At 47.7% G+C, this 27,226-nt stretch overlaps 1 protein-coding gene across 2 annotated transcripts in view; it reads right to left on the bottom strand.

Annotated features, from left to right (window-relative positions):
* SMARCA5 (SNF2 related chromatin remodeling ATPase 5) overlaps positions 1-27,226 on the bottom strand; it is a 452,210-nt gene that overhangs the window by 381,422 nt on the left and 43,562 nt on the right. For both annotated transcript variants that reach the window (XM_086962238.1, XM_086962239.1), the window contains exons 3-4: positions 16,739-16,905; positions 16,425-16,525 (exon numbers count right to left, since the gene is read on the bottom strand). In XM_086962238.1, the coding sequence (XP_086818364.1) occupies positions 16,425-16,525; positions 16,739-16,905 (268 nt within the window). The remainder of the gene's footprint in view (positions 1-16,424; positions 16,526-16,738; positions 16,906-27,226) is intronic.

The raw sequence follows: 27,226 nt of genomic DNA, 5'->3' as shown, positions 1-27,226 counted from the left end.
TTGCAGATGATGGAGCACCTTCTCTGACGACTCCGCTTTGATCAGCCAGTCGTCCAAATAAGGGAACCCAGGTATCACCGACCTCCTGAGATGAGCAGCCACCACCGCCATCACCTTGGTGAAGACTCTAGGCGCAGTAGTAAGACCAAACGGAAGGACCGCAAACTGGTAGTGTTGCGATCCCACCGTAAAAGGGATATACTTCCTGTGCGACTTCAGGATTGGGATGTGGAAATACGCATCCTGCAAGTCGAGCGACACCATCCAGTCTCCTTCCAGCAGCGCTTGAAAAACCTGAACAAGGGTGAGCATCTTGAATTTCTCCTGCTTCAGATAGAGATTAAAGATCCTGAGACCCAGGATTGGACGTAGTCTGCCATCCTTCTTGGGAATCAGGAAATACCGGGAGTAGCATCCCTGACCCCTTTCCTGCTCTGGGACCACCTCTATCGCACCCTTTCGTAACAGAGTTAGCACCTCCTCCCGCAGAAGAGACAGATGTTCCTCGGTGCAAAAGCCTTGACAAGGAGGGTAATTCGGAGGGAATTCCCGAAAGGGAAGGGCATACCCATTTTCTACAAGATTGAGAACCCAGATCTGATGTAACCGATTCCCAATCCTGTTGAAAATGGGTAGGCCGACCCCCAACCAGACCCACATTATCCTGAACAGTGGATCTAGGGCTGCTTTTCTGTGGCAGGGGGGTTGGAAGAGGAGGAGGAAGAGGCCTGACGTCCACGAGGACGCACTCTTTGCTTTCCCCTGTACGATCTGTACATAGGATGTTGCTGCTGCTGCTGTTGGCCTTGCCGGAAATTCCGAAACGAGCGACCAAAGCCCCTGAACCTTCTGTTGGTCGAAGAGCCTCTGATCTGGAGACCTAAAGACTTAGCTGTCGCTCTGCAATCCTTAAATCTCTCAAGGGCCGCATCCGCTTTCTTCCCAAAGAATCCAGAACCATCAAAGAGAAGATCCAGAAAAGTCGCCTGAACATCAGCCGAAAAGTCTGAGGACTTCAACCAGGCTGACCTCGTAGTGGCGACAGCAGTGCCCATGATACGAGCCACAGAGTCGACAGTGTCCAGACCACTTTGAATAACCTGGCGAGCCGCCGCCTGAGTATCCGAGATCCCTTCCTCAAAATCCTTCCTGCTGGCATCAGGAACTTTTGGAACCAGGACACGCAAAGAATCCATCAGGGCATGGACATATCTCCCCATCAGACAAGTGGCATTAGTTGACTTCAACGCCATGCTTGCCGAAGAAAAGGTCTTTTTCGCAACCTGGTCTTGTTTCTTCGCTTCCTTCTCACAAGGAACCTGAGGAAAGGCACCAAGACTCTTCTTAGAACAGGCAGCCTGAATGACCAGGCTCTCTGGCGAAGGATGAGAAGACAGAAAAGCCGGGTCCTCAGGTGCAGCCCTGTATCGTCTCGCAGCACTCTTAGAAACCGCAGGAGCCGACAATGGTTTCTTCCACACCTCCATTATGGGATCCGTCAAGGCATCATTAAATGGAAGCAAAGGCTCAACCACGGAATTCGGAGAATGCAAGACCTCAGTGATGCTATTGGATTTAAACTCCACCGTTGGCAAAGTCAACTGAAGAAGTTCAGCAGCCTTCCTCATAACCAGATGGTAAGGTTGGATATCCTTAGAAGGAGCACCAGAGCCTGAGGGTAACTCCCACTGTGGAGAGAAATCAAGACTTCCTGAATCTGCCAACTCCTCAAAACAGCTCTCCTCCAATTCACCTTCCTCCACATCAGAATGTGAATCCAGGTACCTTTGCTCTTCCAAAAGGCGTTGAGCTTCCCTTCTGGACCTCTCCTTCACACGCCTCGCAGCCGGATCCACCTGCGGCTCCGACTGATTCGGGGCCGACGCCGGTATCGAATCCGATGGCACAGAGGAATGCCCTCGAGGACGATCTGGAGCGGGCGACGCCGGAACCGGCGTCGACGACTTCGGCGGAGCCGGGAATTGCCAATGCGGCGTCGGAGCCGGCATGTAAGGCATGAACGGAGCCGGAGGATAGGAGTGAGGAACTCGAGGCTGAATGCCAAAGGACCCATGTGACCCGAAGGTGCAGAGGGGTACCACGCCCTTGAGAAAACGCCATACATAGCGTTAAGAAACGCTGAAGGGTCCTGACCTGGGGCAGGAAAGGGCGGTTGAAAACCATCAGGCCAGTCCTGAGGAGGGATCGGATTCGGCTCTTCAACAGGCGCAGAACCCACATCCTCCCGAGCCTCTTCCTCTTCACGGGCCGTGGACGGCGCCGGGGACGAATTCGGAGCCGGAGAAGGATTCGGAGCCGGAATGGGAGAACGCCCATGCGACTCCGAAGGTGAGGCCTCACCTTCAGGCTAAGAGGTTTCCAGAGTAACCACCTTCGAACGTACCTTCTTCGGTGACCTCGAGCCCGACTCCTTACCAGGACGACGTCGGGACTCATGTCTCCTCTTCTTATGTTTCTTCTTCGACTTCGAAACATGATCCGATGCCGACCTCGAAGACGACCTCTCTCGAGAACCAGACCTCGACCTAGACTTCGACCTCGCCCTTCGAGAACGAGACCTCGACGATTTCTCCTTCCCAGCCTTCATCTTCGCAACCAGGAGTTTGGCCTCTCTTTCCCTCAGGGCCTTAGGGTTCATCTTCCGACAAGAAGTAGAATCTTCCACATCACGGTCGGAACTCAAACACCAGATGCAGTCATCATGCGGGTCGGTAATCGACATCATTTTACCGAACTCCCTGCAGGGCTTGAAGCCGGTCCTCTTGGATGACATCGTCGAAGAGACAGGATACAAAGAAGCAGAAATTTGCAACAAAATGGCAACAAAGTACCAGTTGGCTACAGAGATTCCCGATAACCGTTAGTGTCGACGACGCGGAAAAAAGGGAACTGATGTCATCACGCCGGTGTGGGCCTAATATAGGCGTCGGTGACGTCAGCGGAGTCGCGAGCGGAGCCGTGTCTCTGTGACGTCCTGTCCACGTCGGCGCGAGGCTACGAAAAGAATTTCCGATTGTTGCTGACGCAAGGGGGATATTCACAAGGTGAGGAATCCACACGGCAGATGTATCTATCAGAAACAAAGTCTTTCCTGGGCGGAGGTCCTAACGCCTCCCCAGGTCAGAAAGGGCTTGGCAGCTTCAAAGGCCCTAACGCCTTTGCGCTCCAACCCCCCGCCCCTCCTGCTAGCAGGAGGACACCCCCTTCTGGTCTTCTCCCCAAATTTCGGTGGGAAGACAGGGGAGAAAAGTTAAGTCCGGGAGGTGTGCCAACCTCTGCCAATCTCACCCCTCAGGTGGGGGAGGGGAGGTGAGGTGAAGCACACTCCTCGGTGCCCGTCATCTTGCTGATGGAGGGCATCACACAATCAGGGTTAGGAAATGTGCTTACTCACTCCCCCACGTGGAGTGAGCACATCAAGTGTGTAGTCATCCTAAGGTAAGTAGCCCATTGGCTACTACCTCGAGACCCCTAAAACACCCCCTAAATACAGTATTTAGGGAGCTGCCATGAACCCAGTAGGCAGATGTCTGCAACCTATGAAGAACAAGGACGGAAGAAGTCGCACAATAAAGGAGACTGTAGAGAAGAACTGGCTTGTACCCAGCCCTCCCGGCTTGTCTGCAGTTTTCAGAGATCCTGCTCCAAAAGTAGACTTGATACTACACTGACCCTGCACTCAAGAAATGTATATCATAGTAGTATGGCTAGTGCGATACAGTTTATATCGGCCATTCGAAAACAAATATATCAAACATACAAAAGACTTACCAGACAGAGTAATATCAAATAATCATATATCTTGATAGCAGTTGTATCAAAAAAATTCTTTATTGGTTTAAATTCAGTTCTCCTTTTCCAATTAAAAACCCCACAGGATTGCTTTGCCGCCAACGCGATTCATCCCTCTTGGGACTTCTTCAGGGCTTATTAAGGCACAGAGTCTTATATTGCTGATGAGTATTATTACAAGTCAACCTTAACTTCAACATTGGTAAGGAAAGGGATATTAGTAGCGGCAATTCCTATAATTGTTGGGATGGGGCCAGACTGATTCAGAGCACCCCCGCAGGATATGTTGTCCTATAGACTGGTAGCTCACAGTGCCAACATCAGCACTCCTAAACCTAGACAGGTAACCACAGAACATGACAACACTGACTCCCTCCGGAATCGTGGTAACAAATCTCGAACCCTTTCGCTTAGTCACTCGTGCACTCTCGGAGAAATATACAAGGAATACACATTGGGATATTTTCAATATTTATTGAACCATGGTGATTCTAGTGTAGAATATATGTGCTGCAATGATCAATAGAAGCAGGTAAGAGTAATTAGAAGCATAAGGACAGTGAACAAAATAGTTTCACCATTTTGCTAACACAATGCACATCTGTAATCATATAAAATAGTATATAGCGAACTCCTACTATGCGTTCCCTAACCTAGATTCCTAGGGTGTGCGTGTGTGTTCTGCCAAGAATCCCATAGTGGATGATCTAACCCTCCATTACCTGAAGGGGGAGAATGTATGGGGGAGTATGTATGTCTCAGTCTTGGTCACAGGATGGACATCCCTCCTCGAAGAGGGGTCTGAAAGCTGGGCTGAGGTTTCAGTGTGTAGTGACCTCGCAATGACAGCAAGTGCTCCTCCGCCTAAACCTAGAAATGCTGGTTTATTTATAACAAAAAGCATCCTTGCTCCAGAGCCGAAACCAAAGTCAGTCTGCCTTTGTTTAAGCTCTATTGATAACGGAGTTGTCACATGTATTTTCACAATGTATGTTCAGACCTTGTACGAGGCGTTCAAGGTGTTGTGATAGTGTTTTCTTACAAAGTGGAGTTTGTAACCAAATGTAATTTCATAGAAATGATCCTACACTGTCATGCATGCAAATGTGTGTCAAAAGTAATTGTGTGAAAGAAAAGGCAATGTTTAGAGGGCAACATTTCTCCCTAAACCTAACTGAGCCACATGCCAAGGGAATATCATTTATTGTAAGCTTATTTTTAAAGATCTAGTATTTCAATCAATGGCCATAGTGCCAATTTTTGCAGTCTTCGTTAAGTCTGTAGCACCAATAGATCCCACTACATTGTGAAATTTGTGCTTTATAAACACCCTACTACACAGATTATTCCGAAGACCACGATACACTAAATAAAATTCCGAAGACCACGATACACTAAATAAAATTCAAGAAAATAATTCAAATGCTATTACTGGTTTAAAATTATCACCAGAAACGTGTGTGTGTGTGTGTGTGTGTATATACATATAAATACACATATATACATACACACACATACTTACACATACACATATATACACATTTACACATACATATACATATACACATACATATACTTCAATCCTTCGTACTCTGGTAAAGCCGCCGCCTACCAAAACAACGGGTGTGTCGGCAGAAATGGACCGCACAAGTCCTGCTCCTTCAAAATATTGCAATTTCCTCGCTTGGCAGCACGCTGCAAGGATTGACGACACTCCGGCCTCAAAAATATTTTATTGGGTCAGCTTCTAGGACGCGTTTCGCCTGACCAGCAGGCTTGCTTAGCAATATTTTATTCTTTGTCAAACGGCGATTTTTAACCATCATGTGCAACCAAAACGTCACGAGATGCGACTACCAACATAGTGAATGGAAAACAGACTAGTAGTTTACATGAAGGCAGGCTCCGTGAAATACCCAATATTATTGCAGTAGCCAAAATTAATTATATAAAACGCTGCAATTGCAATGGACTAATACTCCAACAGCATTATAAATCATTAATGCGGAGGAAAAGGAGTGAAAAGCGAGTTAGAGATACATTTTCCTACTTCCAATTAACTTTATTGTTCCACTCATTTGAGGATCACACTCAAATTTATAAAGCGCTCTAAAATTAAACCCAAGAGGGTAAATTTCAAACCCTGTGCTCGCACAACCCCCCCCCCCCCCCCCCCCCGTAGTTATACTCGCCAGAGGCAGCGACCCAACCAAAACTATACTATACTATAGTGGGCATACATTTCTGCATTGTCTGAATTCCTCTATGTGACAACATAGTATGTATTGCAGCCTGTACAATACATTTACAAATCCTCTTCCCGCCTCAGATTCCCCCTCTCATCCACCACCTACAGGCACGAAGCCCCTCCCGCCACCTGCCTCTCACCTACCCCAAACCACTACTAGCAACACAAACACCAACCTCCCGAAACCCACAGGCAATAAAGTACCTGCCTCCCACCCTCCCCAATCCACCATTAATAACTTATCACTTACCTCCCCAAACATACAGGTAATACAGCATCAACACCCCAAGCAAGTCTCCTCATCACATGGCATCCCCCTCACCCTCAGAGAACAAGACCTACCCATGATCCCCAACCCACTAAAAGCAACCCGAATACCAACCTCCCCAAACCCACTGGCAATAAAGCACCTACCCCAACAGCAAGACACATCTCTACACGACATCCCACCTCACCCACATCGAGAACAAGACCCAATCACCCCCATCTACAGCTCCCATCCCCACTCTACACGTGCTGGCTTCCACCCCCACCTCCCACCGCACCTCAAAGTAGCCCAACACACTCCAAACTACCTGAATGCCCACCTCTTCAAACCCACGGGCAACATTGAACCCACGCTCCAACAACACCCCAGCCATCCTGTTCTCTCGGACCCCCCCAGACCCCACACGGACAACACACCCAAACCAAGGTGGTCCACTTCTCTGAGACTCCCTCCTCCCGGACCCAAAGCAAACAACTCAGCCACCACTAAGCCACTCAATACCCCAGGACTTCCCCCCTCTAGACCCAACACTCTCGCTCAGGAACAGTCCAGATACCTCAATGACCTCAATACTGAGCAGCGTCTCTCCAAACTAAAAACCCGGATAGCTACTACTATCTGGGGTTTTAGCGAAATCCTAGCCAACCTGGCGGCACCCCAGCAACCTCAACACTCCCACTCCCCCACCACCCACACACAACAAATACCATCCGCAGTCCCCCACGGAGATGGATAGCCAACACCATCCACTCTCTGGCACAAAGACCCATAAGAACTAAAGACGCCATGTCTGAGTGACGCGTCGGACCTCACCTCCTCGTAAGACAATCCTTTAGTTCCCACCCTCCACTCTAAAATCCAGGTGATCACCGGACTAGGAAGAGTCCAAGCCCCTCCGAACTCTCCCAGACCGCCGTCCACCCGCACGAGCATCCCCCCAGCCCCCTCTAACGAAAAAACCCAAAGAAGTGACCCCCACTAACTGCATGCTCATAAACTGCAGATCAGCCATCAAACATGCTACTAAATTAGCAGAATCCATCCTCACTCACGACGGACATAGCATTCATCACTGAAACCTGGCTCAAAGACTCCTCTGCACCTCTCCTGGACACTCTCGTTCCTCCAGGCTTTACCATCACCAACAAAGACCGAAAAGAGGAGTAGGCATAGTAATCATCCACAGAGACAATATTTCAGTGTCAGAAACTAACTCCCTTAAGTACAACACCTTCAAATGCCTAACAGTCAACATCAGCACGAGCAACAACAAAACTCTAACCTGCCACCTTATTTACCACCCCCAGGCAACCCACCACGTTCTCAGAAACACCTGTCTGACCTGATTTCCCACTGCTCACTACGAGAGGAGAACCACCTAATTCTGAGAGACCTCAACCTACACTGGAATTAAGAGAGCAACCCGCTCATTCAAAACTCGAGCGAGCTGCTACATAACAACCTTGAGCAACACTGCACAGAAGAAACTCACAACAAAGGAGCTACCCTTGATGCCATTATCGCCAAATGTGAAAGTGAAGATACTCCACACCCTGCCCGTAGACTGGTCTGACCACCGCTTAATCCTCTTTCATCTCACTCAGCCAGCCACTCTACAACACCCCATCCAAGAAGAGCCCAAATGGACCAGAAACCTCACCCAGATCAACGTGACCGACCTGGAAGAAAAAGTCAACTCCCTCCTCACCGCCTCGACGGGGGATCTTTCCACGACAGAACTCACCGACCATTACAACACATCGAGGACATCCATTCTTAACCAGATAGCCCCTTTGAAACTAAAAAAAGCCAGGAACATCCCATCCAGATCATGGTTCAATACGGACATCAATAACGAAAGAAGACAACTCAGAACCACAGAAAGACGATGGAGAAACAACCCCTCCACGAGCCTACTCAAGCAACTCAAAGTAGCTTGAAGAAACTACAGAAAACCACATTCGTAACGAAAAATCTAATTTCTGCTCCGCCCTGGACAATGCATAAAACAGACCCAACGAACTCTTCAAAATCATCAAGCAACAAACCACCAAGCCCCCCATGTCATTTACCCAGACCTCCAAGGAACATTGCGAAAACTTTGCCACCTTCTTCGAAGAAAAAATCTCCAAGATTGAGCTCTCACTAGACTTCACAGACAACCACGCCTGTGATAGCCTTCCCCCACCCCCAAAAACACTTGCAGGCACCACACAAATTCCTGGACATACTTCAATCCAATCTCAGAAGCAGAGAACATCAAGCTAATCTCCACCTCCAAACCCGCTTCTCACGTCCTTGATCCCATTCCCTCTCAAATGACCAAAAAACTCAAACTCTCAATAGCCCCGTTCTGGTGCAAGATCATCAACAGCTCCCTGAGAACAGGCATCATACCAGATTGCCTCAAAGTAGGCCAAATAACACCACTACTAAAAAACCAGGCCTGGACTGCACAGATCTGAACAACTTCAGACCAGTCTTCAATCTCCCCCTCCGGTCCAAAATTCTCAAAACATGCGCCCTATCACAACTGACTCCGCATATGGACAACATCAACCTTCTTAATCCCCATCAATCAGGATTCAGAAAAGACTACAGAACAGAGACAGCGATCCTAAACATTACAAATGATGTCCGCAAGTCACTAGATGTCACTGACCATGTCATGAATGATCCAATAAGTGACATCATCAGCAGTGGATTGCGGGTGCGCGAAATATAGTTAGTACAACTAACTATATAGGAGCAATTTCAATGGTTTTTTTAAATGCTAACTATATAAAGCCTGAAACCTATGGTTTTGTCAGTGAATTTCAAAGGTTTTTTGTATGCTAATTCCTAAATATATAAGGCCTGAAACCTATGGTTTTTTCCAGTGAATATATATATATGCCAGACGTCCTCTCAGTTGAAAGGAGGAAGGGACACAGCGGGGCTCTTTTGAACATTTATTGGAGAAAAGTCTGCTTGACCGGTTTCGGCGTCAAGCCTTTTTCAAATGCCGCAGATCACGAAGGGTGCCTCCGTCAGGTTATTATTGAGCTCCTCCCATTCCGTGAAGCAAAGGATCAGCTGCAGCGCATTCTCGTGCCGACGCCACAGAAGCCTCTGCCACGGACTTCTGTTCCCATTGTGCACCATATTGGAATTCAATGCGCCGCAGGGGTGAGTAACCCACGAATTTGCAGGGAATAAATGTTCCTATGTCCCCTACTCCCTTGCCCATGCCATCAGGGTCACGTAGGCTGGAAGCGAAAGACAATGCTGACGCCTCTCGGGAAGTCCCAGACCACCACCAGGCAGCAGCTTCTCGTCAACACAGATAGGCAGGCCAACTTTGATATAACGATACCTCGGGAAAATACAAGTTAGATTCCTAACGTCCTGTAGTTATCACAGCCCAAGCAGGAAGGGTCCCTTCAAAAGTGCTACAGGAATGCACTTGTAATATGCCAGACGTCCTCTCTCAGTTGAAAGAAGGAAGGGACACAGCGGGGCTCTTTTGAACATTTATTGGAGAAAAATCGGCATGACCCGTTTCGGCGTCAAGCCTTTTTCAAATGCCGCAGTTCATGAAGGATATATATATATATATATATATATATATATATATATATATACACACATACACATACAATCTCAGCTTTCTCTCGCCAGGAGCCCAATCCACGGATACCACGGCGCAGAAGAAGAGAGGAGATCCAAGTGCAGGTGAGCAGTGGTTTATTCAATCGTGTTGAAGGCGCACCTCAGCATAACGTTTCGGCCTTCACAGAGGCCTTGGTCACATGACGCATGCAGAGAGAAGGCAAAATTTTAAGTGCTAGTGCAATTGAGTTTGTAACGTGATTGGTTAAATGTAATCACATGCTGATGTCATTAGCAATAGACATAGACAACAAGTTTGTTCGGCTAGATCGAGAATCGCGGGCTAATCACCATTAAGCTAGTTGAAATGTGCAAAATACAAGGTGCTGGTAATTTCATCCAAATATTAATAAATAACAGCAAATAAATAATCGTATAAAATACAAGTACAAAAATATATATATATATATATATAATGTATATCATCAACAATAAATATATTTACATTGACTGCATATTGCTATATATATATATATATATATATATATATATATATATAATGGATATCAATACCAATTAATGCTATTTGTAACAGCATAAATGCAATTTACAAACCCATTAAAACCTAGCTACCTTAAATAAATAAATATATATTGCACTTGCATACAAGTCTGTCTATGCCTTTAAGCCATGGTGGGGAGGAGAAAATACATGTTTCAAATACATTATCGCAGCCTCACCCATACATACTATGGTAGAATGTATCAAAATACTCTACCCATAGAGCATGTGATAAAACAACACTAGTGATAGTGAGCCAGTGATACTTGAATCTAATTGTTTTTTTGTTTTTTGTATTACTCAAAAATAGATTAACCAATCATGTATATTTTACAAACACATAGCCTAAGCCTAGGCTATGTTACTCAGCTTGGTTAGCCACAGTACTTGTCAACATCGGGACTTGCAATATTTTTTTAAAAATCATATGTAGCCCGATTGTTTCGCAGGACATTAAAATTCAACAAGACTCCAGACAACCGAGAGCGGCAGGAAGATTATCATTCATGTAAACCAATTAGACAGGAGGGGCCAAAAAGTATTCAGAGACAGGTATAAAAATCTTCTGTGGAGTTTAACCCTCCCGGGGCTCTACTATCCATTTCTAATATATAACTCGTCTCCAACTTTCTCAGTGCTCCCTCCCTGTCGCCTCCTCTTCTTAGTGGACCTACATTGTCTATGGCATAATATTTCAATAGAGCACTATCATTGTTATGGCACTCTTTGAAATGGCACGCTACTGGATATGCCGAGTCATTGGTGTTGATGGCCCTTATGTGCTGGAGTATCCTCTTGTGCACCTGCAACTTGGTACTCCCCACATAGCGCAGGGCACACGGACACTCCAGCACATACACCACATATTCGCTTTTGCAAGTCAGTTGTTTTTTGATCTTGCGTGCACTAGTAGTGAAGGGAACCACATATTCTGACTTGTTGAGCCCATGCTGACAGGCCTTGCAGGTCGCACATTTCCTGAAGCCCTTGCTTTTGTCCAGCCAGTTTTTGTGTGTCACCACCTCGGGCTGGATTTTACAAGGGCATCCTGCATTGAATATGCCTTCCTGAAGGTGATTGATGGTTTAGCTGGAATTTTATCACCTATAATGGGGTCACATTTAATTAAGTCCCAATGCTTGGTTATGATCTTCCTGAGCGCGCCATGTTGCCTGTTGTAGGCCCAAATCAGTCTACCTGATTGGTCCTGAGGGGTTGAAGGTCCCGGTTTACTTTTGCGCTCAAGGGTTTGGCTATGAGATAGAGCATTAGCTTTGGCTATAGCCTTGTCAATCTGATCCGGCTTGTACCCTCTCGCCAGGAATCTGGTCTTGCTAGCCTCCTGTGCCAGTTGGCATTGAAACTCAGTGCTGCTCAAACGTCTTATACGCAGCATCTCCCCATAGGGGATGCTGCGTATGAGGTGGGAGGGATGGTGCCTGCTGGCATGAAGTAACATTTACGAAAGTGTTAAAAGGGCACAAGATGAGAAGCCTTTATTAATGAATACCCATTTGAAACTGAAAGAACAAAACTACGAAATAAAGCACAGGATATTCTTACTGGAAAACAATGAAAGCAGAACTAAGATTGAAGTACTTGTTACACTAAGAACGGCCGGATTAGGTCTATTATATACTTTGCCGGCAGACAATCCGGCAAAGTAAGCAATGCCTAGGTAATGTATAAAATATCAATCATTTCATACTTTGACGTTCGATTTTCAGGCATTCTATACATTACATAGGCATTATATATATATATATATATATATATATATATATATATATATATATATATATATATATATATATATATATATATACACACATACATACACACACACACACACATATATATATATACACAAACACATACATACGATGCAATTTGGGTGATACGGTGCACTTCAGGCCTTGGTGGCGGCGCAACACCCTTGAAACAACGAAGGGGCTAATCGGGGAGAATCGGCCCCTCTGGATGTAGCGCTGCAGTAAACTTTCAGTGAGGCAGGCATAGTACCATTTGTGAGCTCAATATGGGCAGGAAATGGCCCTCATATTCAATGTTATTAAAGTCGGACCAACTGGAGGGCGTAAAAGGTGCAGGAATTGAACCACAGAGACCAGCGTGCAACAGAAATAATTCGCAATGAGGCACACCTGAGGCCATGTTTTCAAGCTTAAAATGCGCAGGTCAATTTACCGATTTGAAAGCAAGGCTTCTGAAGGAGAGAATCCCTTGAAACGCATCAAGCCAGAGAACAAATTAACGGAATGAGAAGCTGCCTGCCATTGTGAAAATAAAGGGCCTTTCCTTACCTGGAGTCTGAGTGCGGCCTTAACTTGCTGATGCAATTGGGGTGATATACATACATACATATATACACACATACATATGTTTATTTTTTTCACCATCGGTTTCAGGGATGTTATAGTTAGTTGGACATTTCACTCTTACAAAACGAGAGAAATTCTGCCGTTCTAGTTAGTTCAGCTAACTAGAACTCTTGCCCTCGCAATGCACTGCTGATGACGTCACATTACATCATTCATGACATGGTCAGTGACATTACTGATGACCATCCCGTGATGGGGTTTCTATAAAGTTTAAATAGGTTTTATATATATGCCATGGTTTATAGAAGAATGAGTGGATGTATACGTGTCTGGGTGGAGGATTTAGTAGGTGTGTTACTGACAGTATAAGTGAGTGATTAAATAGGTCTTACTGAATGCATGGGTTAGGTACTAAACAGTGTGAATGTCTGTATCTGTCTGTTGTTGTGTAAGCTGCTGCATGGGTTGGTGAAAAGCTGCATGAATGTCTATATGGGTTGATTGGTTGCCTAAGTATTTGCATGGGTGCCTGTGTGTGGGTGGGAGGTATGTGACTGTGCATAGATATGTGAGTGGTTGATTCACTGGGTGTATGGGTCCAAGAGTGCATGTGGAAACAGCTGTGTGGGTGTGTTTACGGGTGTGTTGGTGAGTGAATGGATGTCTGTGGTACATGTGCGAGTAACTACATATTTAAAAGGCAGTACATGTGAGTGATGGTGTATATAAACATGTGAGTCTGTGATGGTGATTGGCTGTGTGTACTTGTATCAGTGATTGTATAAGAGAGTAAGTATGCATTAGTACCTGTATGAATAAGTGAGGTGGTGTGTGTAGAACTTTTTTAGGTGAGTAAATGGAAGTGTGATTGATCCTTTGCATGACTGATTAGGTGTGTGAGTAACTTTGGATGAGTGACGGTGTGTGTGTCTGTATAGGTGTATGAGTGCATATGATAGTATTGCATTGATGAGTGACCGCATGTATGAGTGACTGTATGGGTGAATGAGTGGATGTACGTGTAGACCTAGGAATCAGTGAGATCGTATGTAGTAACTGGTATTGGTGCATCTATGGTTTCAAAAACGGTAGTTGTATTTTAGAGTGGGTGTATCAAAGGTTATATTAGGGTGTGAGGAGGTGCATCAGATTTTCAAGTCGATTAGGTCATCAGTGATGTAATCTGAGATGTCATTTGAGAGGTCATCAGCGATGCCACGGACCACGTCATGAATGATGTAATAAGTGACGTCATCAGCAGTGCATTGCAGGGGCGCAAGTTATAGCTAGCTGAACTAACTAGAACAACGGAATTTCTCTGGTTTTGTACAAGTGAAATGCCCAACTAACTAGAACGTGCCTGAAACCTATGTTTTTTTCAGTGAATTTCGAAGGTTTTTAAATGCTAATTTCCAACTATAACACAGCAGTCGTGTTTTGAGAGTGGTGGAGTGTGGCCTCCAAACACCTTTTAGCAATCCCATTGTGTGGGACTACTGGAGGTAACAGGAGGGGTACTTCGCTCCCAACGTCAACCTTGGGGGCCAACTACCCCTTTTATTACCTCCAGTAAGACCCACACAGCAGGATTGCCATCTTGTTATACCAGGCCCGCCCCCTTCCTGCACCGCTGTGCAAACGCGCCCCCTGGTGCGCTCCAAGTTGGGCGATTAAGTCCCCTTGAATCCAGAGGGTCCCTGGGGGCCAACTAGCCCACCAGGTACCTCCAGTAAGTGTCACAGAGAGGTTTTTTCCGAGGACACACCCCTTTTTACACCACGCTGCAAACGTGGCTTCTGGGGCACTGCTGCTCGGAGGATGAAGTCCACTTGTATCCCGGGGTGATTGGGACCCCCCCCCCCCCCAACGCACTTATTTTTAAATCTCCGGGAGGTGGTGGTCCCCGGGGGGCCACAGTGCCCCGCATCCAACTAAATAAACCCCGGGGAGGTGGCGGTCCCCGGGGCTGTGGGGACCCAAGCAAATTAATTGGCGAGTGCCCCCAGGACCTGGCCCACCCGGGGGCTTTCAAAAACAAAGCACGGGAGCCAGAGTTTCGTTTTTTTTTCTTCCGGATTCGCACACCCAGCGGGAATTTGGATGATTTTTTTTTTTTATGCTTTTTTGGCCCTGGGGATCCCCCTCAGCAGGCCTATGGGTCAGGGTGTTTGTACCCTAACCCCTTTTCTTGTTATTCACCTTTTTTTTTTTTTACTCTTTTTTTGTGACTTGGTTACCGAGTCACAAGATGGCTGCCAACACATTTTAGTTTGGAATGTTGACAGCCAATTAGAATTGAGCTTGGGAGGGTTTGGCAACTCCTCCTCGGTGCTCAGATATCAAAACTTATTTTTTTTTAATTTCTCACAAACTACTGAACGGATTTACACCATTTAAAAAAATAGTTGCTTTCTGAACCAAATTTGCCAAATTTGGTGTAATTCCTTTCAGCAGTTTGGGCTGTAGCCTTGGCTTAGGTTTCCTAGGGAAATTAACATGGAGAAAATGCTTTTTGGGACCCCCCCTTTTTTCCTCGGCCCAAGCTTGACGACTCACCCCGAAACCTTCAAGGCAAGAGCAGACTTGAGTGAACCTTTTTTGGGGGGAAAATTTGTGAGGATTCGTCAAACAGCGCCAAGGATATTGGCAAATCAAAAACTGCTTTTCCTATGGATCATAGGTCCTAACTATAACTACTTACCGCCAGTAGGAAGGATATATATATATATATATATATATATATATATATATACATATACACACAGAACAAGAGGTCCATGAAAATGGTATGTGCTGCATTGGGGATGCTCTTAAATAAAACTTAAAGCAAACATGAAGTATACACTTAAGCACAAACTACCATTCTGTTGCATTATGCAATATAGTAAAAGAAGTGGAGGTCCAATCAGTGCCACCTTACCTAAAAAGTGGCAGCAACACAAAAACCCAGAAAGGGAGATAAAGGGCATCTTGTAACACCTGTATTACAGTAGAAAATGTGTATTCATGGTCAACGAAACATAGCGATTCATCGGAAAAAAAACGTTTAGTTATCCTCTACATGTATAAGACAAGCACTGTGAAAACCTGCAGGACTGGCTTGCATTTCAAGCCCTAGCTAAATATTTAAGTTTCCTTCAGTGAAAACAGGAACAATTGCTTTCTGTATACAATGCATCAAAGATCAAGTATTAAAAGTGCTACGTTTTAATGTACTTTGAGATTTAAATAAGACCCCTATGCACTAAAATACTAAAAACACCAAAGGAGGTGGAACGATACACTAAACAGCCAATAGTATGAGATGATAGCGAGGTAATCTACCTGGTGGTGCTCAAGTCCACTATGTATATTTTAAAGAATTGATAACAGGTATGCATTAAACTTGCCACCAAGCCAGGCCTAAACTATGACGGAGCAGACAAATAACTTTATGAAGTTATCAAACCAGATTCTTAGCCTGGCAGTAAGATGGTTTCCCTTAAGTCCATTCTGTACAGTCCTGCAGGCAATCAAACATTGATAAGACTTCAATGTGCCCAGATCTAATGGATACTCACATTACCTCCGGCTCTGAATGAATAAGGATCAACAAAATACTCACATGAAGGAGACTCCTCAAATCGGGTGCATACATTGGTTGCTTTAGAACTTTCAGTAAGCAGTTCCTCATCTTCTTCTTGTTCTGTTCTGCGATGTCGATAGCTATGGAGAATACAGCACGCAATAATTTGAACATGCATGAGTGAAATACAAACACTATACTAGTAGAGGCATACAAAGTCTCCTTTGCACGCATGTAAGCACCAACTGCAGAAAGCCAAAAATAAAATGATCAACTATAAATGCCTATAAGGGATAAATGTTAACCAAATAACCATACATTAAGAAACCCAACAACTTTAAATTGATACTTACTCTCCAGCTGATATCAGGCTCTGTTTGTCATCACTCTTCATACGAGGTCGACCAGGTTTCATCTTTAGAGGTGAAGTGGGGGTCTTTTGACCAGTTGGTTGAATAAAGTGGGCAAATACTTCTGTCTGCTTTAACAGATAATCAAATCTGTTTGATCTGTCAGTTTGCTGGAATCGAAAGGGAAACAAACCAAAGTAACCATTTTGGAGCAGTTCAGCTTCTTCAAATCACCAGATAACCGAGTACATCTATCAACTACTTGAGTTTCATCTGTTCCCCACAATTCAAAACTGCTTCAGGTTCCCATCATTTTTTCTGGCCTGAAGCTGGTTTTCTTGTCTTTGTTCTAAGGGTCTATCAATCTTCAGAGCACCAAGAAAATACTGGCACCGAAGGCTAACTAAATAATTCCCACGAAACGTGTTCACTATGGAGGGATTTAATATAGCACAAGCATTTAGGAACAACATTCGGCAGTTACTACACCCAGAGTTTCATTTGTTTAGTCTCAGGTACTGAACCAGCAGTCATAACCCTAGGGGTTCATTTCTGCAAAAATAGGATTTGCTTCATGTGCAGTGGAAACCTCTGCCCAATACCCCATGTAAGTAAACAGTAAAATTAGCCTCAATTGTTATGTTAAAAAATTTGTAAAGGGCATGGTTGCCTCAGCAACGTGGCATTCCAGCGCTCGTTTCAGTAGGATGGCATAAGATGTACAGAGGATTAGACAGAAAATAGCTGTAGGAAGCTGGCTCTGTATATACTATACCATTATGAGGTATAGTGTGCACAGAGTCCAGTGGAACCCCAAAGGTAGGCAGTGGTCAAAGTAGATAGCACCTTACTCTCCATTTGTGGTAGTGTGGGCGAGCAGTAAGGCTTCATCAGAGAGTAGTGTTTAGCATTTGTTGTACACACTCTGGCAGCAAATGTCACACTCCGAGACTGAATTCAGACCAATTTGTATCAAAAAACATGATTTTTCATTTCTAGAACCAAGCCAAGCTTGGTGCAGGTAAGTGAAATAAATGCTTTAAAAAATTGTATGCAATGTTTTACAGTTGAATGCAGGTTCAAATGCAGTTGCTTAAATTACAGGTATATCAATGTTTTGAAATTACTTTTCAGATTACTTTTTACCTTACTTTTCAAGTTCTTTTTCTATTTAGTGTGATAGGACTAATAAATAATTCTTTGATTCATAAAAAAAAAAAAAATATTTTAAATATTTTTAATGATGACATGAGAACAGAGTAGCATCAAATAAAAGACAAACTCACCATACAAAAGTAACAATACAAAGAAAAAGAAAACTGGCAATTATGGCAAACAAAGGTTAATACATTTTGGGGCGGAAAAAAACGAAGAGAATAATCTTACACAGAAAGGAAAAAACTCATGGTCCATTTTAAACAAGCATATCTTCCTATAATCAAACCGTTTCCTTAACACATCCCTAAACAAATTCTCCCCAAATTTTTCCTAATTTACATAGTGCTCTTACACCCCTGATTCTAGCTAATGCATGTTCCATATTTCTATTACTATTGCCCACCACTCCGCCGTCGATGGTGGATCCCGTGCGATCCATGCTCTAGCAATAGCTAGCCTAGCACAAGCCAGTATAATACTAATAAGTTCTCTCTTGCTATAGTCACAGGATTGTGGACCAATAGTATATTTGTGACCGTAATGATAGATCTATTAGATTTCTGAGACAGTCCTTTCCAGTCCTCCCAAAAATGTTAGTAATAATGGGCATGAGTAAAACATATGCGCCAAGTCAGCTGCGTATAAATCACAATTTGGGCATCTAGTCCGATCACTGCTTAAATTACTTAGTGCCCATTTCGAAATTCGTGCAGGGGTATAATAAAGAAAGCAAATAGTCCTATATGATTGTAGCCTTAGGCTGGACGAGTACTGATTTACGAATAATATCCAGTGCAAAAGAGATGGAGTTAGCAGTGATGCTAGACCCCAATTTCTGGCTCCAGCGTGTAGCTAGTTTCCTACAGTCACCGTCTTTCTGAGAGTTAAATCTTTTGTATGAAAAACTGATCAGTGATCTATCTTTAGCTGAATAAATACATTCCCATATGGTAGAGTCCTTCAATTCAGTAATTTTAAGGCTGCGTATAAATTAGTCTCGAATTTGATAGTATTTTAGGCGCATGTTTTCCGTCATATTAGAGAAGTTGGAGTCTCCCAAACAATGAAGTCAATATTATTGTATAAATCGCAAAGATTTTTAATACCCAGTTGTGCCCATTGTCTCCCTCCCCCATTGTCTCTCTTCCCCCATCGTGGAAAACTATCGGGAGAGCTGGATTGTCCCATAAAGGTAATCTAGAATGGTAGAACGGTATATGGAATTTACTAACTATGGCCTTCCAAATGTATACTAGGTCTCGTGCAGTCTTCAATTTAACCCTCGTAAAGTAATTTGGGTCGTTCATATGATTTAAAAACATTTTGAATTCTGTTCCTAACAAATGCATAATAAAAAAAAGGTTACTTGTAAGGGTGTATCAAACTGCGAACGCGTCCTATAAATGTTGACCAGAAGTATGCTTTAAAATCAGGAAAAATCCAGACCACCTTTTCCATGAGGTAATTTGATTACTTAAAATCTTACAATACGACATTATACATATAATATCTACTGTAATGTAAAAGGACTAAAAACAAGAAAAAATGCAACCAGTTACAATAAAAATATACCAAAAGTGTAAACAAGGTTTCATACTGTGCAAAAGTTCTCAACTACAATCTTCCAGTGTTGCTCTTATTCTTAATAAAAACTTAACAAAAGCAGAATTCCTACTTGTATCATTAGAATGCAGACACCTTATCAAAGTTTGCCTACATGTCCTTATTCCTCTCATATTAAAATATGTTTTAAGTATAGTTTCTTTCAGTTTGCAGTTCAGGGAAGATACACAACAAATGGACAATATTCTCCTCTCCAGTTTTACACAATCTGCACACTGTATCCCCTCAGACTTCATCCATGGGGGAAGATGGCATAGTCCAGGGAGTACACCAAATCTTGCCTTTATAAAGATTTGTTTGTTTTTTAATGTCCATGGTATTTCTAAATAAGCTGGAATCTTTTTTGTAAACCCACTAATTATTGGCCATGCAGGTTCTCTTTTTGCCAATATATCTTTATCTCGCATAATTGATAGATGATTTGTTAATCTGTTGATTGCCTTTTTTTTTTGTTCAAATCTGTTTTTATTGTGAACACAGCGTTAAACCTACAACCTCATGTCGAGGCCAGCCGCGTATGTGATGTCGCTTGTGTTTCTACGCCAACTGGGACGGGGAAGAAGCTTTAACACAGCGCCTTGCCTACAACCCTCTAGGGAGGACCGGCCGCGTGGCTTAGGAGTGAGGTTCGCAGGAGCTTGTCGCATGCAAGTGTAGTTCCGCTGCAAAAGGGAGGCAAATGGCGGGTAGCTGGCTTAAATGTCACAAAAAAAAGGGAAAGCCCAACAGGGCATAACTGTCTCATAGGGAGACGGAGGCCAGGTTGGCAAGTAGGAAAGTAGGAAGGAGGTGAGATCAGATAGCCTGAGAGTAAGCAGGGAAAAGAGAGGTGGCTGAGTATGTGCGGCGCTTCAGGGGGTAGGGCATGGGGGGACATGTGGAGCAGCAACAGCGCCTACAGTGTGGATGGCAATCAAGGGCACAGCCTGGCAGGGTCCGCAGGGATGGTGGCGCCTTCGAAGAGGCGCAGAGCTCGGAGTCTAGGGGGCATATGTCGCGCATAGCTTATAGAGCAGAGATATCGCACTAGGGGCTCCCAGACCGCTTTGAAGCGCGTGTCCCTTGCCTGCAACCTTGCCGTGAGCATTTCCATTGCCAGGACCTGCCAGAGACGCATAAACCATGAAGCTATTGGTGGCGCCTCAGCCCGCTTCCAATACAGGGCGATGAGTTGCTTAGCTGTGCCCAGCATTTGAAGTGTAAGGGTCCAGTCGCTGCGGGTGAGCACCCTAAGTGTGGTAGGTCGGATGCCAAGCAAAATCGTGCACGCTTCTTCAGGCAGGGGAAAACCCAGCACCCCTTTAATGTGGCTGAGTACCTCCTTCCAGAAAACGGCTAGGGTCGGGCACGTCCACCATATATGCACAAAGTCACCAGTCGCAGAGCCACACCTCCAGCACATTGACGAGGCGTTGGGGAACATCTTGCTAAGTCGCAACGGGGTATAGTACCATTGGGTGAGTAACTTGTAGGCGTTTTCCCTCTGCGGGATACTGCGGTAGATTTTGGGGATATCACTCCACAGTCTGTGCCATTGGGCGGGTTTGATGTCTGTGCCTGTTGCTAACTGCCATTGTCTCTGATAGGGGTGCGCAGGGGTTGAGGTAGGGTGTTGCAGTATGTGGTATATTTGTGAGATAAGCCTCTTCAGCCCCCCAAGGGAGCGCGCTAGCTTCTCGAAGGGCGTGTAAGCCCTAGTGGCCGCTTGGTACATGTCTTCGCCCATAGTCCAGTGACGTAGCTGGGCATATTGCAAGCCAGCCGTCGGTGGTATTCCAAATTCCTCCCTGCAGTCCTCACACGTTTTGGGTGAGTTCCCAAGGAAGAGGTCTCCAGTAACTCTGCAGTCCCCGTGTGTCCATAGTTCAAATGCCCGAGTCTGGTGGGCCGGGGGGAATTGTGGATTTCCTGCTATCGGGGTGTGTGGGGACGGGAACGTAGTGAGGCCTTTAGACACCGCTACTCTGTCCCAAATATCCAGGACCATTTATGTGGGGACTGCTATGTACGCACTTCTGGAGCGCGCCGTCCGGGGAAGCCAGGGCAAGTCCCATATGGTGCGTCCTGTGACCACTCGATCCATGTGGAACCAGTGCTTGTCGCTTTCGCGTGCGCCCCATTCCACCACAAAGCGAAGGTGTGCCGCCCAATAGTAGTGTACTAAGTTGGGGCATGCCAGGCCTCCTCTGTCCCTTGGCTCCATAAGGACCTTCTGCGAGAACCGGGGGCGCTTCCCGCCCCAGATGAAGGACGTGATCTCACGCTGGAGGCTCTGAATGCAGTGGAGCGGGATCGGGGTGGGCAGACATTAGAAAACAGAGAATTCCGGGGAGGATCGACATTTTAACCGCATTAAGGCGTCCCAGCCATGAAATCATCAAAGGCTTCCACTTCCGAAGGTCTTCAAGTACCGCTTTGCGGCATTCCGTCCAGTTGACCGAGGACCAGGAGGCTAAATGGGGTGTCAAGTCAAGGCCCAGGTATTTGATGTGATTCTCCGCCCATTGGTAGGGTACAGCCTCCTTTAGGGATGGAATCTCCTCTACAGGCATAGGGAGGTTGAGCGCCCAAGATTTAGTGTGGTTTATTTTAAGGCCGGACGCCTGTTCATATAGACAGAGCGCCTCGTGGACCGCTGGGAGGGATTCGTGGGGGCGTGTGAGAGTGAGGATCAGGTCGTCTGCGAACAGCGCCACTTTGTTGTCTCTTCCCCCATGGGCTATTCCGTGTATTAGGAATCACGTCTTCTCATTGCCGCCAGCGGTTCTACTGCGAGGGCGAACAAGAGCGGCGAGAGTGGGCATCCCTGCCTCGTGCCTTGGTGGATCATGAGCGGCGGCGTTAGTTGACCATTGACTCTGATTCTGGCTTGTGGCCCTATGTATGGGGCCATGATTCTCGCGATCATTTTGGGCCCTAGACAGATCTTCTGGAGAACCTCTTTCAGGAAGGCCCAGTCCACTCGGTCAACGGCCTTCTCCACGTCAAGCAAGAGAAGGCAAGCCGGGATGTCCCAGTGCCGTGCTTTTCCTATCAAATGCGCCAGCCTACGCACATTATCAGCCCCCTGCCGGTCCTGAATGAATCCCACCTGGTCCGGGTTCACCAGCTCTGGCATGTATGGAGCGAGTCGTTTAGCCAGTATCTTGGTATATATCTTTAGGTCGGTGTTTAGGAGTGCGATAGGACGGTAGGAAGCGCATAGTGTAGGGTCCTTTCCTGGCTTTGGTATCAAGGCGATCTCTGCCATACCCGTATCTGGGGACGGGTCAGAGGTGTCCGAAAAAGAGTGGAAGAGCCTCAGCAAATATGGGCGAAGTCGAGTCAGAAAGGTTCGGTAGAAGATCAGTGGCAAGCCATCTGGTCCCGGGGTTTTCCCGGTGGGAAGGTCTTTAGGAGCCGCAGTGACCTCATCCATTATGGGCTCCTCCAACTCCTCTGCGCAGGCCGGCGGTAACGGAGTCCCTTCATAGTCAGCAAGGATGGCCGCTCTTGCCTCCACTGAGGTAGGCTCCCTGGCATATAGGGAGATGTAGTAGGCTACAAAGGCATCTTGTTTGGCTCTTTTAGTGACGGCACTAGAGCCATCTTGGCGTTGTACATTAGCAATATGGGCTCTAGCTGCTCAGGCCCGCAGTCTTCCTGCCAGGAGACGTCCCACATTGTCCCCTCCCTCATAGTATTTTTGTTTAAGTGCTAGTAGAGAGTGTTCCGCCTTGTTGGTGCGCAGGGTTCGGAGTTGTCCCCTAAGGTTAGCAAGGGTTCTCCTGGACGCCAGAGAGGGCCGATCTCTGTCTTGGGCCTCCGCCTGTTTGATCTCGCCCGCAAGGTCAGTCTCTAATTTATAGGTCGCCCGTCTCCTCGCTATCGCCAGGGAGGTAATGTGGCCCCGTATGGTGGCCTTAAAGGCGTCCCAGACTACCGGGAAGGGCGTTTCAGAGTTGTCGTTGATGGCGAAATATGAGTCTATGGCCTCCCGGATGTTGTCCACGTCCTCCGGGTCCCGGAGGACGCTCGGGGGGAGGGTCCATCGCCGCTCACGAGGGGTGGGAGCTAGTGGGTCCTGTATCAATAGTTCCACGTGCGCGTGATCCGATAGCGAGATGTCTGAGATGGTGGCCTTCAGCGTGTCTTTGATCAGGTCGAGGGAAGTGAAAAGGTAGTCGATACGCGAGTAGGTTCTGTGGGAGTGCGAATAGAAAGAGTAGTCTCGGACTCCTAGATTATGGTAGCGCCACACATCGACAAGCCCTAGATCTGTAATCTGCGCTCTAAGCGCAGAGGACATCGCGTCCGCACCGCTAATCACGGCCCCCGCACGATCTAATTCTGGGTCCCATACTAAATTGAAGTCCCCTCCAAATATTGTACGCGGTTCGCTGGTCTTATACTGTTCTCGCAGGAGCGACTGGAGGTATTTATCTTGCGACTGGTTGGGTGCATAGACATTTCCCCAGAGTGAACTGCATCCCCCCCCCCCCCCCCAACTGTACCGTGGCCCGAAGGAAGCGCCCATCACCACTCTTGTAGGGTTTAGCAGGTCCCCGCCTAAAGCCAGCTCTACACAAGATTGCCACCCTGCCGTTTTAGTGTCAGCTGACGCCCAGAATTGTGTGGGGTATCTAGGATGCGCCATGCGGCTAGTGTCCCCCCGCAGAAGGTGTGTCTCCTGGAGAAAGATTATGTCAGGGGAGTGGTGGAGAAGGTAACGCCATACCTGATTCCGCTTGTTGGGAGAGTTAAGCCCTTTGACATTGAGCGATAGGATCTTTAGGGGCGTGGGAATATTTACCGCCATGGTACTAAGGGGGTTGAGGCCGCTTCATCGCCCAGTATCCTCCACACACGGCGCGTAGGGCAGTGTCCTCCCCCTCCCACCTCCGTTGCGTCAGTACCTGCGATGGGCACCAGACCACCACGTTGCACAAGGGGAATAGGGGCCAGGAAAAGGGAAGGCTCAGATGAGAAGTAGGAAGAGCAGGAAAAGTAGGAAAGTAGAGAACACTTAAGAGGTTTACAACCACAACAGGCCAACAGGGCCATAATATAATGTCCCAGGTTCCAGGGAATCCTCTACCCGAAGGTTTGGATGGTCTCAGGAATGTCACTTCCTACGGGACAAGATGGGGGGTGGTTTACTGGTGATGCAATTCCAAATTGCCCCGCGGCCCGCCTGCCCCGCTGTCTCTGGCAGGGTCGGGGGCAGCGAGATCCGGGACTTCCCAAAGGCAGATGAGCCATAACCGTAAGTTCAAAAAGAAGCGTAGGGCCCCAGTAGGGAGGGTCCGGTCACTGAGGCGGAGGGGCACCAAGTCCGACCCCCACAGTCACTTACTAAGTGGTGTCAGCGTCCCATGATGGCTGACTGCGGCCCCAGTTATCGCCGTTAGCTTGACAAGTCCGCTTCCAGCGTTCGGGCAGCCCCAGGCTCCAGCACAGCGGACCCAACCCCAGGGGTGTATGTCTCACATGTGTTCAAGATAGGTGGTCTCGGAGAGGCCATCGATGTGCAGGGGTCGCTTTATTGTATTACTGGGGATGCAGGTCGCGAACTCCTTCCAGAGAGTGGGAGAGTGTCATGGCGCATCGGTGTGGGGGCCAACGTTCCCAGCCCCTCCGCCCCTCTCAGCAGTGGATGTGAAGATCTTTGGTCAGGGAGTATGGTGATGTTGTCCTTGCCAATCAACGACCGTCTGAGGTCGAGAGCTGTTCTTCTTCGGCCTCCGGAGTGTGAGGTCCTGAGGCCTGGTCTTCGCGATCACCTTCAAGGGAACGGATGTGTGCTATGATGTCCTGTTTGGCCTGAGACCTGGAGCAGTCGGCCACTGGGGGAGTCCGGCGACGCCGGTGTACTGTGGTCCAGTCCAGACGGGCTGGAGGCCTCTCTTGTTGCTTAGAACGAGAGGTGAAGCGCTCCGGGGATTCCGACAGTTTAAGCAGTTGTGCCGCCTCGCGGTAGGACCGGATGACTCTGCGCTTTTCTTCCCATCGGAAGATGAGGGCAAAGGGGTGCCCCCACTGATAGGGAATACTGAGAGCCCGTAGCCTCTCAGTCACCGGGCGGAAGACTTTCCTTCTATGCAGCGTGTTGGGGGCCAGGTCTTGGTAGATTTGGATCTTGTGTCCTCCATATCGCAGGTCCGGCTTGTCCCTCGCCGCTTTCAGGATGGCCTCCTTCTCAGTGAAGTAGTGCAGTCGAGTTATGATATCTGGGAGGGGGCCCGTCTTGCCTCCCGCCCCAAAGACTCGGTGAGCGCGGTCCAAGAGCAGCGGAGAGGCGTCATCATTGCCCCACACCTCGTGTAGGAGTTGGGCTACATAGGCCATGGCGTCAGTCCCCTCTTCCCCGAGCGGCACACCCTGTATACGGAGGTTATTGTGGCGCCCCCTGTTTTCGAGGTTCTCCTGCTTGACCTGGAGCTCGATATTTTGTTCCTCCAGGGCCGCAACTCTCTGCCACAGCTGTTCCAGATCTTCCGTGCATGTGTCGACGACTTTCTCGAGTCCATCAATCCTGTCGCCCAGGTCAGTTACCTCCTTTCGCAGCTCTTTGACGCACGAGTGCACTTCTGATCTCAGGGACCCAATCTCGGATTTCAGGTCTGTCATGAAGGAGGACATGAAGGCCTGGGTCACCGGGGGGGAGTCGGCGGTAGGTCGTGGCACCCCTTCAGTTGACGTTGGTGTGCCCGCTTTGCCCCACATGGTGGCCACCGATGCGCCCCTGGACGCCTACGCCCGTTCAGTCTTGCCCCCTCTGCCACGGGTCACCGTCAGGCCAGAGCGCAACGTCCTGCCACCTGGCGTGTCGTCCGTCGCCGTGAGCGCAGATCCTCTATGTCGCCACAGCGGCGTGGGGGTTGGTTCGTGCAGCACTGGTGTCCTCCTTCCCTCTCAAGCACCTTCTCGCTTGGAGACCCGCTCAGCCCGACAGGCGGAGGCCAGGCCCGCGTCCCCAGGAGTCCCGAAGGCACCCCAGCGCACGAAGGGTCTGTTATGGGGAATAGATCTCTTTACTACTAGCCGAGGGTGCTGCTCCGTTCTCCCCCGCAGGTCGCACCGGTCCCCTCGTGCGCAATCAAGGGGCCCCTCAGCTCCCCGGCCACCACTGTCCTGTGCCTCCCAGATAGCAGAGGAGCTGCGCACCGGACACCATGGGTCTCCCAATCAAGCGGGAGGGGGTACCCTCACGTCTCCAGTAGTCTTTCCCCTCCGTCTCCGGGACGGCCAGCCAGGCCCGAGGCACAGACACTGACCGGTATGGTGTTTCGTCTAGCCAGCGGACGTCTTTGCTCTCCGTAACCAGGGGGGGGGGGAGGGGGTCGGGCCAAAGTCCCCCCGAAGCGCCCTCAGGCAGTCGACCCCAGCCCGACTCGCCGGTGAAGGGGGGAGCACGCAGGTCGCCCCTATAGCCCCCAGGCAATGTCGTCCGCTCCGGAGTGGGGGCGTAGTGCTATAGGGTCAGCGCAGGTCCGCAGGCATGGGCAACAAGGTCAGGCTGTGGGGCAGGGGCAAGGATGGGTCGTGCCCCTCCAGGCAGGGCCCCCGCACCCCTCTCGAGATCAGAAGCAGAGTCCTGTCGGGCCAAATCTCGCACTCTCAGTCCCGCTCAGTCCGGCGGTTGTCACTCCCCGGGGGGTCCCGGTGTGTAGCCGGGTCAGGCCCCGGAACTGGAGGCACCCAGCAGCAAAGGCAAAGTGGCAGGCAGGG

The sequence above is a fragment of the Lissotriton vulgaris genome, chromosome 3_1 (assembly GCF_964263255.1).
Source record: "Lissotriton vulgaris chromosome 3_1, aLisVul1.2, whole genome shotgun sequence".
Taxonomy (NCBI): Eukaryota; Metazoa; Chordata; class Amphibia; order Caudata; family Salamandridae; genus Lissotriton; species Lissotriton vulgaris.
This window is presented reverse-complemented; position numbering and strand designations above follow the sequence as displayed.